Raw genomic sequence first — 15,816 nt, 5'->3', positions numbered from 1 at the left:
TGATACGCGAGAAAACTTTCCACCATTTCAGTCGCAAATACATTATACATCGCCTGTCTGCTTGCTGTCTGGTTTGGTGTCGGGGCGGGATGACAAATCGTTGATTTTTTTGTGGCCGAAGAGACTAAGAGCCATGGAAAAAAAAACATCCGGAGCGGAATTCTCCCGCAAGCCACCCGGGCAAAAAACAACAAAGAAACAAAAAAAAGAGAAAAAAAAACCCCTTCTAGCTCAATACCATGCCCCTGTCTTTTTGGAATTCTCTATCCCTGTACTCGCTAAGCATATATCAATAACCCCCTAACACTCTTGACAGGCAAGGTAATGTGAGCTAGAAGACGGCTAAAGAGTGATGATGGTCTACCCTCTAAGCGATGGGACAGTGGCAGTAGGGAGGGTGATCCACGGATGCCCACTGGGGGTGGAGGTGGGGGAAAGCGTGGGGGTGTGTAAAGTGTACAGTATAATGAGCCGGTGAATAGCGTACAGTATTTTAAGGGTTTTTCTCCTTTTTGTTGTGTTTTGTGTTTTGGGACGGCAGCCTCTCCGACCCCTAAATGGCGAGCTGCCACTGCTCGCTGCGAAGCCACCACGCAGGGGGGTCGCGCGAATTAGAAACGTGAGAGGAAAGAGAGAAGAAGGCAGCGTGGGTGCTGCACCATGTGTGAGAACACCCAGAGCCGTTACAAATATACAGGGCGCCGCAGTGGCGAGATGTTAACTGCCTCGCCTAGTATGCAGGAGGTCGTGGGTTTGATCCCGATCCCGACCCTGACGCCTGCTGTATATTTGGAGTTTGCGTGTTCTCTCTCTCCCTGTGGTCGTGTGGATTTTTCTCTGGGTTCTCTGGTTTATCCCTCTACATTTATAATCAACATCACGCCTTTAGAGTATTAGGCTGCTATACATTTCCACATGATGATGAGCCACTTGGTTGAGCTATCATTTGTGGCCAGGTTGTTTCTAAAAAAAGAGCTATATAGCTCAGTGGGCCTGACCTGGTAAAATAAATATGTGCTGGAAGAAGCCGGTTATCAATTATGAATTTGAGTTTCATGGATCTCGGGCGGCGGGTCTTAAAATTCGACATCAAAGTGGTGTTTAAAGTTGATGGGGTGACAATGCAGTGAGGAAAGGCAAGTTGGGGTGGACCTCCTCGTGTACAATTAGAAAAGGACAATTTGCGACCCTTTGTCGTCAATCTGATGCAAGATGAAGGCCCCCCCATGCCGTGTTGGTCATCGACGTCGCTTGATCAAGCGTACACAGCCAGCGGCCTGCTATTTACCCGTGGGCCACAACAGCATGGCTCGTTTGCAACCCCAGACGCGATATAGGTTTGCCAAGGAAAACACACGTGTTCGGTTGTTTTTGCGGAGTGATGTGGGTCGCATTGTGTGATAACACACGGCCGTTTGTTCATCAGCTGCTGGATGTTAGGCCTCCCCGTGTCGTTTCAATCGTGGGGGTCGTTTTGAGAGTACTTCACTACGCCGGTTGGTGCAAGCAGGTAAAGGGGAGGGGGGGCAGAAAGGTCCAGAACCTGTTCAGATATCACCTGCCACTGTCGGGAATCGAACTCAGCCCGTCGGATTCGTAGCTCAGTTGGCCAACTCTTGCGCCCCCCCAAAATTATGTTTTTAGCCGTAGAGAATTTGCATCTATAATTGAATGATATAAAGGTCAAATGCAGAAGAACTTGGGGCCTGACCCGTTGGGAACCAATGATGAGGCCCTCAGCTACTTTACATCTACATAATAATCGGCTAATCTATATGTATGTATGTTTGCATGTATGTTATAGCGGAGAATTCCTCCGAGACCACACCACCAGAGTCACGGTCATTCATGTCCGTCAAATATTGTGCACGTTATAAATAGCGTTATAATTTATTTAATGACGTGCCTTTTGAAGGCTTATAATATGTATGGCATGCGAACAAGATAAACGTAGCAACAACAAACTTAAACCTTTCACCAAATTATTCTGGCTGATTCATCTTGTTGTTCCCCAGCCCTGTTTGTGTACAGGCAGTGATGGGTGTTGCAAAGTGGTCCGTGCGTAGCGCAAGGATTCCGTTTCGAACACGGTTCAGTGCGTGGCCAATTGCGACGAGAGCGGCATTTGTTATCGGAAAGTGGTCTGCGCCTCCCCTAGATTTACTCAGTCTAAAGTAAGTACCAGGGAGTGGTTTGCCAGCATCAGCAACAGAGAGACAAAAGTAGCCAGACAAACACGGTGATTGCCCAATGCTGCCTTCCCCCCCCCCACCACGGCGCCCCCCCAGTATGTGACATACTGGTCTTAACACGCACTCGCTAACTGCATTTGTCCAAACACTTCTGTGCAACATTATTCAACGAAATTCTAATCCACAGTTTTTTTTTAATGAGAAATAAGAGACATCTGTGAAGAATTTCGCAGCAATAAACAAAATGACACACTATTCTCGAAGATTAGAGATAACACATTGGTCAGATTTATGGATAAAAAAACCCAATCACATCTGCAACTCACAGATGGGTGCTATAAGCTTCATAAATTTGTGACAGGTCTTTTCTTAGAACTAAAACAATGAAAGGGGTAAAATATATCCCAGCTGTTGCCATGATCACCAATGTTTGAAGGTAATTCAATCCCTGCTGCTACCCAGTCATTTTCCAAGGGATTAACAATGATCAGCAGTTGCTGAAGAGTGGCTGTTAACATGCTGTGGACGTAATTCACAAGATAGAGTAGAACACCGTTTGCTGGCGTCTTAGCCCACCTTCAAATTTTAACAGAAGATTTCGTGCATTTAAAAAGGTTACATTATTAAAGCATGCTATGTTACTCTGAATAACCAATACTATTTTGTAAAAAAAAATATGAAAGTAAACGGGCTTCTCCCCTTGGCTAGGGTTAAAAAAAGACATAAATCAACAACCAATTGGCAGCACCTTCTTCACATCATATTACATCCGTGTTGGCCTCCCTGCACTGGCTTCCAGTTTCACATAGAATACCGTTTAAAATCCTACTGTTAACTTACAAAGCAGTACATCATCTTGCCCCAGCCTACATCACTGACATGCTGCACCCATGTGTCCCCTCAAGGTCCCTAAGATCTGCATTCCCAAGTCGAGGTTTTAGTCTCAGGGTGACCGAAATGTTCCCCATGTCGCCCCCAGGCTTATGGAACGCTCTTCTACGAGATATCAGAGGGATCTCTGAGTCTGTGGATATTTATAAAAATGCGTCTTAAAACCTATTTATACGTTTCCGCTTGTTCAACTTTTAGTTCATTTAGTAAATGATATCTTCTTAGGTTCTTTCGGTAAAGTCACGTAGAAAGTAAAATAAAATAAAAACAAAAATCACGACGTTTCGGAGGCAACACAAGTCTCCGTCATCAGGTGGGACCGTCACAGCCAGATTAGCTGTATCAAGTGAGGCAATGATTCAAGATGTAATCCCTTAAAAGCGAGTTGAGGGGGGAGGGAGAGGGAGGGGGGGAGCTCATCAGACTATGGTAGCCAATGAAAGGAACGTATCGGGAGGGAGGGGGGGGCGAGGCCAAAAGGGTGGGCGATGGACGTGGAAGCGCTTGTGCGCAAGCGGCCAATTACTGCACACGCCAACACAATGGAGCGATTGTGCGCAAGCGGCCAGCCACTGCACCCGCCAACACAATGGGCAGAGAGGAGGAGGGGAGGTCTAATACACATGATAGACAAAAGAACGAAAATGATGATGGGTACAAACTTAGGGGGAGCTCATCAGACTATGGTAGCCAATGAATGGAACGTATCGGGAGGGAGGGGGGGGCGGGGGGGGGGGGCGAGGCCAAAAGGGTGGGCGACGGACGTGGAAGCGCTTGTGCGCAAGAGGCCAATTACTGCACACGCCAACACAATGGAGAGAGAGGGGGAGGGGGGTCTGATACACATGATAGACAAAAGAACGAAAATGCCCATGTTTATACCAATGCTGGCTGAACAATGAAGAGAGTACTGTTAAAATAACTGAGGATGTTAACACTCGGTAAAGTACAGTAAAATAGTGCCTGTCAGATAAGATGGTCCAAAAAAAAAAAATTTGTGATTAAGTCTTTTTTGCGTGGTTGATAACATCTTTCCAATGATTACTAAGTTTGTACCCATCATCACGGTTGAAATTATGTCTGTGTTTGTATATTTGTATGGCTTCGTGTACAAACCTTTGATGGTAGCCGGGAGGTTTGCAGAGAACCTTGGTCTCGGAAAAGACAATTTCATGAGAGCCCACCGAGTTGTAGCAATGATCGGCCACGGCAGAAGAATTAGTTCTGCCGTGTTTCAGATCTGACTTGTGCTCGCGGACACGATCAGAAACATGACGTTTCGTTTCTCCAATGTAGCAATCACCACAAATGCAACTCAATTTGTAGACTCCAGGATACTGTAAGTCAGGAACGACATCCTTCACAGATGGAATCAGATCACGGATTTTATGCACTGTACTGAATCGGACTTGGATCTTATGTTTGTTTAGAATTTTGGAGATCTTTTTGGTCACGCCAGCTATGTATGGTAACGTGATGGTTTTGGTCGGAGTTTCATGTGGCTGTTTCTGTGTGGTGGGAGAGACAGCTTGGCGGATAGTACGGTCAGAGTATCCGTTCATCCTGAGGGCCCGATGTACATGTCTTAATTCACCGGTCAGGTGGTGTTTGTCAGAAATGCCATGTGCTCTTTTTTTGGACCATCTTATCTGACAGGCACTATTTTACTGTACTTTACCGAGTGTTAACATCCTCAGTTATTTTAACAGTACTCTCTTCATTGTTCAGCCAGCATTGGTATAAACATGGGCATTTTCGTTCTTTTGTCTATCATGTGTATCAGACCCCCCTCCCCCTCTCTCTCCATTGTGTTGGCGTGTGCAGTAATTGGCCTCTTGCGCACAAGCGCTTCCACGTCCGTCGCCCACCCTTTTGGCCTCGCCCCCCCCCCCGCCCCCCCCCTCCCTCCCGATACGTTCCATTCATTGGCTACCATAGTCTGATGAGCTCCCCCTAAGTTTGTACCCATCATCATTTTCGTTCTTTTGTCTATCATGTGTATTAGACCTCCCCTCCTCCTCTCTGCCCATTGTGTTGGCGGGTGCAGTGGCTGGCCGCTTGCGCACAATCGCTCCATTGTGTTGGCGTGTGCAGTAATTGGCCGCTTGCGCACAAGCGCTTCCACGTCCATCGCCCACCCTTTTGGCCTCGCCCCCCCCTCCCTCCCGATACGTTCCTTTCATTGGCTACCATAGTCTGATGAGCTCCCCCCCTCCCTCTCCCTCCCCCCTCAACTCGCTTTTAAGGGATTACATCTTGAATCATTGCCTCACTTGATACAGCTAATCTGGCTGTGACGGTCCCACCTGATGACGGAGACTTGTGTTGCCTCCGAAACGTCGTGATTTTTGTTTTTATTTTATTTTACTTTCTACGTGACTTTACCGAAAGAACCTAAGAAGATGATTCCTTGCAGTCACGAAAGCTTCAAATCTAGAATTAGTAAATGATACTTAACATATATTTATTTTTATGCTGAGTGCCTGCTGCTGCTGTGTCCTGTACAGCGCTTTGAGACCCTCAATGAAAAGCGCTATATAAATGCAATAATTATTATTAATAACCGCGCAAAAGGACAAAATCCTCCCACGCATCATGTTTTAGCTCAACAACAGCGTTTGGTAAATTATTTGGATGATTTGGTCGCGATCTTCTGGAACAGATGCTGTTGTGGTACAATGGTTAGCGCACGCTGGACTTGCAATACCAAAATTCCCACTTTAATTCTATATCCTTGTACCTTTCTAGATTTGAAGCTTTCATGACTGCAAGGATTCATACTCTTAGGTTTTTTCGGTAAAGTCCCGTAGGTAAAAAATTAAAATTGAAATTAATAAAAGTAATAATAGAAATAAATAAAATAATAAATCACGACGTTTCGGAGGCAACATAAGTCTCCGTCATCAGGTGGGACCGTCGCAGCCAGATTTACTGTATCAAGTGGTACCTGCAGTATAAATAGGTTCACCACCAAAAGTCGGCCGATTAGCAGGTCATGTGTGGTGGGCTAAAGTGTGGCTCTTCGTAACCTCGTAGGCAAAACTACCTTGCCGAAGAGATCTCTATAACTGCCTGTGGAAAATAACCTTCTGCCAGCAGTGGCGTTATGAGATGCTAACTACCTCGCCTAGTATACAGGAGATCGTGGGTTCGATCCTGACCCTGACGCCTATATGTCTGGAGTTTGCATGTTCTCTATCCCCGTGGTCGCGTGGATTTTTCTTCGGTTCCTCCACATTTAGAATCAGCATGCATCTAGAGCAGCGGTCCCCAACCTTTTTGGCACCAGGGACCCGTTTCGTGGAAGCCAATTTTTTCACGGACCGGGAGGGGGGGTTCATCATTGGGTCTTTCCCCCTTTTCAAAGAAGCTCTCCAGAGACGTTTGTTTTTTACTCATTGTGGCTACTAGGGGTTAGCAGCTTGTGTTTGTTTGTTACTCATGTTGGCTAGGGGTTAGAGCTTGTGGGCTTATCAAAACTGTGACTGAGACAAGTGCGCAGTGCGGGAAAGAGGCGCGGACGGAAGTGATCAATAATAAAACAATGGGGGCGGGCCACACACAGACTCACCGCTCTCACCTCCTGCTGTGCGGCCCGGTTCCTAACAGGCCACGGACCGGTACCGGTCCACGGCCCGGGGGTTGGGGACCCCCTGATTTAGAGTATTTGACTGCTCTAAATTTCCACGTGATAAGTCACTTTATTGAGCTATCATTTGTGGCCAGGTCGCATCTGAAAAAAAAGAGTGGGTCTCACCTGGTAAAATAAAAAAAGATAGTTTACAGTGCGTAAAAAAGAAATGTGCACGGCTGCAACCCTTTTGATTGCATTGCGTCGCACATTACCTGATCCACAGGTGCTTGAGCATTCCGTCCAGGAGCCGTAGAGCCAGGAGAAGTTTGGACGCGAATTTGAGGCTCCCGCAGCGCCTCCGCCGCGCACTGCCCACGGGCTGTTTACCGTGTACTGGAAGCGAACGCCGGGGTTCCTCGCCTGGTACAGGAGCTGGCGCGGTTTGCCGTTTGGCCAGCCAGACGAGCCAGTGGGAGGGGGGGTGGGGTGGGGGGATTTTCACGGATTGCGAACGATCGGGACGAAAACACATCGACAAAGAAAAAAGAATAGTCGGGAGATCTTTTGTTCCCAAATAGGTGACACAGGTTGGGAGATAATGTCAGGTTATATTTAGGAGAAGTGGTCATGTTTTATGGTACGCCAGAGAGACAAATTGCTTCCACCCACCTGTATCCAGATGCGCTCTTGTGTCGGTCCCGGCGCGCTCAGCCTCTCGTGGTTCTGATGCCGCTGGTACGTGAAGGTGGTTCCGGCCAGCGGGTAGACGCCACTCCACTGGATGACCCAGCCGGCGTTGAGCAGCGGCCGCCCGCCCTCGGCGGTTCGCAGCGCCAGGAAGTTACCGGCCTCGGCTAGCTCCTCCACCAGCACGTCGTGCGCGCCCACGGGAATGAGGCCCACGTCCACGTACCCTGCAGCGGCGGCGGCGAGGGGGTAGAGCAGAGCCGTGTCCGTCATTGTGACCACACACGTACGTGTGTTGAACTTCTTTTGCACAGTACGTAGCCACCCGTGCTAATCGGAGGTGCGGGGGAATGACAACAAACCAAACACGAAAAGCAGACGGCTGTCGAAGCTCATCCGGAAGCGTGCGATACAGTCCCCGTCTATGTTCGATGGCTTGCCAGAAGCCGCTGTGAGAATGACCGGAGTTCGCGTGATGGATTATGCTCCTTGACGAGATCAGCAGGGTAACTGTGGTTCATTTGTGACAAGCACTTTGCAACGGTCAGCGGCCCAGACACTATATCCACAACCAGCGCGTCACATCCAGTTTGCCTCTCGCTTTGGCTATGGCTACTAGTCATGTGCCTACAACAGTTGAACACGTAGTAGGCTTTCGCGACCAATATTATTCATAATAAAGTTTTTTTGGTTTAGATCACGTAAAGCTGGTTGTAGTCACCAGTGGAACGTCGTACTCGAATTGCAAATGTTGTGGTTTTACCCTCTGAAGTAGTAACTAATTGACACGTTTTGTTTACGTGACAAACCTTACTGATTGGCTGTTGGGTGGTGGCGGGTTTAACGACACATTTATGCTTACACCATTTTACCAGCAACCCAGAAAATATGTTTTGCACACAGCACACCACATCCAGTATACTATCTTGCTATGGCTGTGGCTACTCGTCACGTATGTACTGTATGCATGTTGAACTTCTTTCGCACAGTACATAGCCAACCGTGCGAACCGGAGTGCCGCCACCTACTCCAGTTTACCAGCAACCTGGAAAATGTAAGTGAGAATACAAATGCTTTTTCATGGGTAAGAAGTGAGGGGCAGGGGTAAGAAGTGGGGGGCAGGGGGGCGAAGGACAATGCAGATATCCCCATGGATATTATCCGTGGCAAGGAATCAAACTCAGATTGAGAGTACAATGCGCTAACTACCGTGCCACCGCCAATTGAGCTAAAGTAGCTCAATTTTGAAGGTGGTGGTTGTTAAATTGATTAGAACAAACATTTGCGGGTGATTTTTCAAAGTTCCGATTTGACTTGTAAAATCACACCGGCTGACGGTCTTTAACATCCATGAAACCAAGGCTCGCTTTGGTGTTTCTCCGCAGAATTACCAAGCGGCCATGATGACAGATGAACCGTCGACCCGAAGAACACCTGCCCATTGGCAAGCATGCTCAGCAAAGGCTTTCCATCCCATTAGCTTGGGGAACATGTGCTACCGGTGTTTAGCATTTCAGACAATTTATGCTTGACCTTCGTAAATGCAGATATCCCACTGCTAAAAAAGGGGAAAAAAAACCTACCTCTGAACCCCCAAATGATAATGGACGACACATTTACCATATTTCATTTCCATTTTAACTACATTTTAAAGCAACGGCCATCTGATGGAAGGGACATAAATGTTTGTTAATTAGGGCACTGGTTCGCGTCTTTTTCAGCCACATTTTCTTTCGCAGGAGATAAAAAAAAATATATTTTCTCCACGGCTAGTTGTGGTGCCTATTTATATCACGTTCGCTTTCACGTTTTCTTTCTACTCCATTTGGATTGCAAAATCAAGAAGTGTCAATATCAGGGCAGTGAGCTCGGTGAAGCATTTTCTTTTTTACTCTTGTGTTACGTGATATCAGCTAGCGTCTGTGACAAAAACATGAACTATGTACCCAGTTTACAGATAACCTGTTTACGTGAATTAAGCGGGAAATAGTTGCATGCAATAGTGCAACGTCAACTGTGTAATTTGACAAGCTCTTCCTCTACTTTAATTGTATAGGAAACAGGAAGGGCCTTGTACATCATGATTGTACATTGCATTACCTGATAGCCAAGACCCAGAGCAAAATTATTCTGAATCTTGTCAGATTTCAGAAGCCAAGTCTTGGGTCGTAGGCTGCCTGGGGATAACCAGTTTGTTGTAGGCTTGGGGCTCCAGATTTGCCAGGTGGTGTCAATAAACGAAATTGATTCTTACATCTATCTGTGCAGCACTTCGTTATTCCTTCATACGTGTGGGCTTTCTCGAGGTGCTCTGCTTTCCTCCCCCATTCCGAAAGACTCATTAACGAGCCTCCTGAAAGAGTTTTTCAGACTCAGTGAGGCCTTCCGGTATAGACAAAGGGCCTTATTGTGATTGTCATGATTATATTTAAGGCATACCATGGACTTTCAACTGCATATCTTACTGCATTCATCACGTGATACAAACCACCTTGAGCACTCAGCTGACCCTTATTTCCTAGCAGGTTCTGCTGACTGCATATAATCATCTTCTATTACAGTTTGGGTTATGAATTTATACGTCTGATCTTAATCCGTGTCTCAAATCATGGCTCTTTCATTAAAAAAAAGTATCAACCTGGGCACAGATTATGAGAAGCGTGCGCATGTGGTGAGTGGTTAAAACGCAATACGTGAGAAATGTTGCATGACCGGCAGCTGAGGGTGTATTGGAAAATGTGTGAAGGATATGTGGCATTGTAGTGCTGCCGTGAGTGGCTTTTCAAGAAGAAGTGCGGCATAATGGTGACTCGCTCATTTTTGCTCACACTTACAGTTAACAGAGTCTACTGTTGTAAAATAAAAACGCATTCCGGCGAAACTACAGCTGTATTCACCATTTATTCGGGGCCTTGAATAGGCTCATTCGTTCGGCAAGGTCTCCTCCCACGATCCTTCTGGATTCAAGACTGATCGTTTATTCCAAGGGCTCCACTTGCCTCCACTCATTCACCGGTGGCTCATGGTTGCTTACAATGATTTAGTGCTGCACCACTAATAAAGAGAACTTCAGACCACTTTCACGGCCAATTTATATTTTCTGATGCCTGGCATTGATCTTAACTGTCTATTGATTCATGGCTGTGTTGAGGTCAATTTTCTGTAAGTGTTTGTGCCCTCTGCTTTCTGATGAAATGTAAAAAGGACTTTAAAAAAAAACACATTTATTTTCATTGTGACTTGATACTGTATTGAATAGTGTACATTATATATATACAATATTTAACGATTTGAAGTTAAGGTTTTAAATCTTTTGACATCTAGCCGAGAGCTTTGCGGGATGCAGAGTCAATTTCAGAGATGTCTCCGGGAAATTAGTACAAGCCAAGCATCGTTTATCGAACTCCCAGTAAGATTTGCACCAATAGATGAACGAAAACAAATCACATTAAAAAATGCATAATCAAAACCGTTAACTGCCAAAACAGAAAAAATTCTGACGTCGTTCGCAGGTGGCCATTAACCGTGAGCTATATGAAAGCCCCACGAATAACGGATAAAGGGTTGGAGCTTACCAAATCCCTCCTGTAGATCAAAGTTTCGCGAGATGGTTCTGCAGGTGGAGTTATCGCCTTTGCAGACGCCACAGCGGTCTTCCGTGGCCAGGGAGCTGATCACAAAGTCACATCCCAGCTTCTACAGCCAGGAACAAAAAAAAACACTCATTTGATTTCTCACCCCTTCACGTCTTATTTGAAGAGTAATACGGGCAGACAATTATTTATTTTGCATTGAAGTGACCGGCACTCAAAGCGAAAGATTTAACCAACACATTTGTGGCAAGAAGATAGGTGAATTGATGTTATTTTGCTACCAATTGACCGATAATTTTCCCCTACATTTTCATTGCGCGTCACCTTATAAAACACATGCGCCACCTTTTCAGATCGCAATTACATCGTGTGATGACACCATGTAAAAAACCGATGGCCTGTTATTACAACAATAATACAAGCTGTAATTTAAAGCTCTCAATCAATCCACCGCTGGGGGGGTTGTTGAGCTATACTAAACCTCAGCTAAACGGCGGTGGTTGGTGAAAGGGTGACCCAAGACCTGTTGAGATATCACGTGCCACTGATATAAGCGGTGCCTGGAAATGAATCTCCGACGGCTGTATGGTGCAGCGCATGAACCAAAACACCATCACTCCGTGCGTTAACAGCATTACGTGTCGTTTATCCTTCGTTACAAAAACTGGGCTTGTGTGAAGGACAAAATTAAAATGTGCAGAAAATAATCAGCATATTATTCTGAGTAGAGCGTTTGCGTGTGCGCGGCTCGCGTGGGTGTTAAGTGCAAGGGCAAAAACGGATTTGCCGAGCAGATCTCAATCCCTGCGGCACCTCAGCACAGGTTGCTCGTGCATCTTATGATGAGGAGGAGGCATATGCATAGCGTGCGTCATTGTATTAAATGCATCATGAGGGTGAATTTTAACATAGTCAAGGGTTGATTCATCCCATAGTGCCTTCAAGATTGATAAAAAAAAAACAGATTACCACCCTGTGGAAAGTCAACCGTGGTCGTCCTGGGGAGAGACGAATGACCGTTGTCACCATGGTGCTCATTTGTGCACGGAGACCCTTTCCAGTTTTCAGTGTGGGCAGCCGCTGGATATTGTGTGAATTAATAATTCCCGAGATTCTGTCTTCCAGTGTTGCAAAACGAACTGGTGCGATTTGTCAACGACGGACATGGCATACACTTGCTTTAATATTATTGTGCCAATCAAAATTATTGTAATGATTATCATACACATGATGAAAGGAAACTTCCTTGACGAATGATGCTACGAAGAATGAGCATGAGTTGGCGCTGCACTTATAACGAGTATGTGCACAACACAAAATACCATGCAGATGACCTCATGGTCCTGACTATAATCTCAGAACCTTCTTGATACCGTCTACGGATGTTCTTGTGTTGCATTGAATGGCACGCACGCGATTGCAGTTTAACTGGTCAAATTGGGCCAAATGAACGCTTGTTTCTTAAACGCCGGGAATATTGACGATCACTGAGCATACACATGAAGTCAACACGGCCCAAAAGCCTGCAATTACCCGTCAGTGGCAACGGCAATCGGACAGGCAAAGAGAGCAGAGCTCATTTGCAACCGCCAGATAGTGTATAGATAGTGTGTCTCTGTTTACCCAGGGAAAAACACGCATTATGCTGCTGCGGAGTAGTGTGGGTCCTGTTGTGATAATACACAGCCGCTTGTTTATCTACTGCTGGATGTATGCCTCCCCAGGCCCTCTCGGTCTTAGAGGTTGTTTTGACCGTAATTCACCATTCTGGTCAGTGCGGGTCAGTAAAGGTGGGGAGGAGGCCCAGGACCGGTTTAAATGTCACTGTGCCACTGATGTTGGCCGTGGCAGGAAATCAAACTCAGATAGCCAGGTTCATGGCGCAGCGTGCTGAGCAGGACTGGCACTAGAGGGCTGCTGGGATGGGTCCTGCATCACCAAAGTGTCCCTTTGGGCAACCCAAGTTCAATCTCCTTGGTGGTATATCACTGCTACGGTAGCCCACACGCAACAGCTACCATAACAGGAGTTGGAGCTGCGCTTGGCACGAACCACGATGGTGCCGCTGCCCTCCAGTGTGGGCAACAAGTGACGAAAATCTGTCTCGCTGCGTTAAAAAAAATACTCCATTCTAGTCCATCAGCCAATGGGTCTTCTGGACCGATGTTTACCCAAAAATGCATGAATGGATGTCAAAACCGTTTCAGGAGGGTCGTGCTTGAATAAATGTTTTCTTAAATAGTTTTGCATGTGGAAGGAATCTAGAGGAGACATACTGCCTGGATGTGACTCTCTGCACAGTTAGAGGAGTGCTCTCACCGACAACAGCCGCAATGCGGCAGTGTATGTGTCACGAGACTGGCTCTGCTCATCATAAGTTTCACAACCAATCCGAGGTGTGCATACTTTAAACAAATGCTGCCGGACCACATTGGTCTGGAAGACCAATTGGCTGCCAGGCTAATAAAATATATTTATTTTGCGATGAGACCAACGGAGGTGTTTTAATTTTGTTTTTCCCTTCCCCCCCCCCTATACCACCGGACTACGACATTATCAGCGTCCACTTCGGTAGCACAGAGCAGCACCATGATGTCCTACTTCGGAGAGGACATTCGCCACGCGTATAAAAACGCCAAGTGACGCACGCAAACCGAGGAATCGATATTTGGAACGTGAAAGTAAAAAAAAACATGATTTTTATATCTTAACAGCAGCGAGAGAGTGAGGACAGACGGTTGCGGACGTGGCGATACCTTACAGATACCGTTTATGCAGATGCTCAGGCCTTCCGAGGGCAGGCCGCACGGCGTGCCGTCGGCAGCCGAGTCCCTCAGCCGCTCTGAAAAGCGGCCATCTTTGGGGCGGCAGTGCAGCTCGCAGGGGTTATCTGCTCGCCATGGAGACGGTCGGCAGGGAACAAGGGGATCAAGGGGATCAAGGGGCTCCACTTTGCGCACAGCGACGGGGGATATTTCAAGCCCGACCTGAAAGCAACGGAGTCCGCCACCTCTTTGCATTTGTTTTCGCCAAGGTCAACTGGTGTCTAACCACCGGTGATAGGTGGGTGAACGATGGCTACGACTACTAACGGAGCTCGTGACACGCTCGCCGAGGAATTTTATTCCATTACTCTATGAGCGTGTGGCAGCAATGTGTTCGGGAGATGAATGCCAAATGTCGGGGTCAAGAGAGAGTGTGTGTCGTTTTGATATTCCTCCTCTGTTGAAGGAGCGCAGCTGACAGCGGTTTACTATGTGGTCCAAAGTTTGTGTTGCATGGCACTGTGGCTGAGGCGAGATGTTAACTACCTTGCCTGGTTTTCAGGAGGTCGTGGGTTTAATCCCGACCCTGACGCCTGAATATTTAGAGTTTGCATCTTCTCCCCGTGGTCGCGTAGATTTTTCTCTGGGTCCTCGAATGTTTCTCTCCACATTTAGAAACATGCAATTAGAGTATTTGGCTGTTATAAATGTCCACATGATAAGCTGCTTCTGTTGAGCTATCATTTGTGGCCAAGTCACGTCTGAAAAAGAGTTATATAGCTCAGTGGGCCTTACCTGGTAAGATATTTTTTTTAGTTTAGTCAACTTTAGAATAAAGGATAAGGATTTTAATTTATCATGCACTTAGATGCCCCAAAAACACAAAGCGTCTCACGTGGCATCTCATCTCAATTATTCCAATGCCCAGTAATTCTAGATTTGAAGCTTTCGTGACTGCAAGGATTCATACTCTTAGTTCTTTCGGTAAAGTCACGTAGGTAAAAAATGAAATTAAAATTAATAAAAAATAAAAACAATAAAATCACGACGTTTCGGAGGCAACACAAGCTGTGACAGTTTCACCTGAAGACGGAAGGTTGTGTTGCCTCCGAAACGTCGTGATTTTATTGTTTTTATTTTTATTAATTTTAATTTCATTTTTTACCTACGTGACTTTACTGAAAGAACAAACCATTGACATAATTCATAAATAAGCCATATTCCCTCAAACTATCATTATCTTCGAAATTATACCCCGTATATACTGGTCGAATGATTTTGAACTTATGAATACGAGATTTCGTCATTTGCGAAATTGACTTTGCAATTTTAGATTGCTTAATGACTGTGCACAAGTTACTACGTTACAACTCGACGAACTGATTCCTGTTCAATCATAAATACTTTTTAAGGGAGCCTGAGCTGAAAAGGAGGGTCCCATAATGGCTTTAAATCAAAGACGTCCGTAGTTTTATCCATCACTGGCTGACGGGAAGCTGGTGGGCGCATCCTATCACTGCCAAAGCCTCGCCAATAATCGTTTCTCAACGCAATTCAACGTGACTCCGTGCCAACGATTGGAAGGAACATTGCATGAATGTCGCATTTCGCGGCTCTTTCCGCTGTTAGCCACGAAACTTTATGCATTAAAAAATAAAACTTGGTAAATGTACAATTTAAATAAGCCGATTATTTGAAGTGCGACCGTAGAATTGGCTGAATCAAGGAGGGGAAACTCAAGAAGGATATAAATTGGAAATGTGCCGACTGGTTTTTTTTGTATTATCTCACTCCACATTTCGAACAAGTGGTGAAGCGGTAGCGTGTGGAGCTCGCGCTCGGGAGATTTTTTGAGTTGAAATCTCCGGGTAGTGGGAAACTCATCTCTTCGTCATCTCTCTGGAGCCAATAAAATAATGACAACTTAACTTTATGAGGAAGTCAACAGCGGATGTTATATGGAATAAATGCCCCCCCCCCCACCATGGGAATATGTAATTTCCAGCGCTGGGTTAAAGGTGTTAACAAAAGATGAGCATCGCGTGAAATCACTTATTCTACATCGTTCAGTTCCAGCAAATCTCACTTGAGGTATTCAATTATTTAAAATGCAC

The 15,816-nt window shown here is 46.0% G+C and overlaps 1 protein-coding gene across 1 annotated transcript in view; it reads right to left on the bottom strand.

The window, feature by feature from the left end:
- LOC144717142 (A disintegrin and metalloproteinase with thrombospondin motifs 7-like) overlaps window positions 1-15,816 on the bottom strand; it is a 94,462-nt gene that overhangs the window by 35,333 nt on the left and 43,313 nt on the right. The window contains exons 13-16 of the mRNA XM_078592452.1: window positions 13,694-13,827; window positions 10,920-11,040; window positions 7,327-7,571; window positions 6,930-7,089 (exon numbers count right to left, since the gene is read on the bottom strand). Of these exons, the coding sequence (XP_078448578.1) occupies window positions 6,930-7,089; window positions 7,327-7,571; window positions 10,920-11,040; window positions 13,694-13,827 (660 nt within the window). The remainder of the gene's footprint in view (window positions 1-6,929; window positions 7,090-7,326; window positions 7,572-10,919; window positions 11,041-13,693; window positions 13,828-15,816) is intronic.

This window comes from Lampetra planeri, chromosome 3 (genome assembly GCF_965212315.1).
Source record: "Lampetra planeri chromosome 3, kcLamPlan1.2.h2, whole genome shotgun sequence".
Classification (NCBI taxonomy): Eukaryota; Metazoa; Chordata; class Hyperoartia; order Petromyzontiformes; family Petromyzontidae; genus Lampetra; species Lampetra planeri.
Note: the sequence above shows the minus strand (reverse complement) of the source record. Positions and strands in the feature narration are given on the sequence as shown.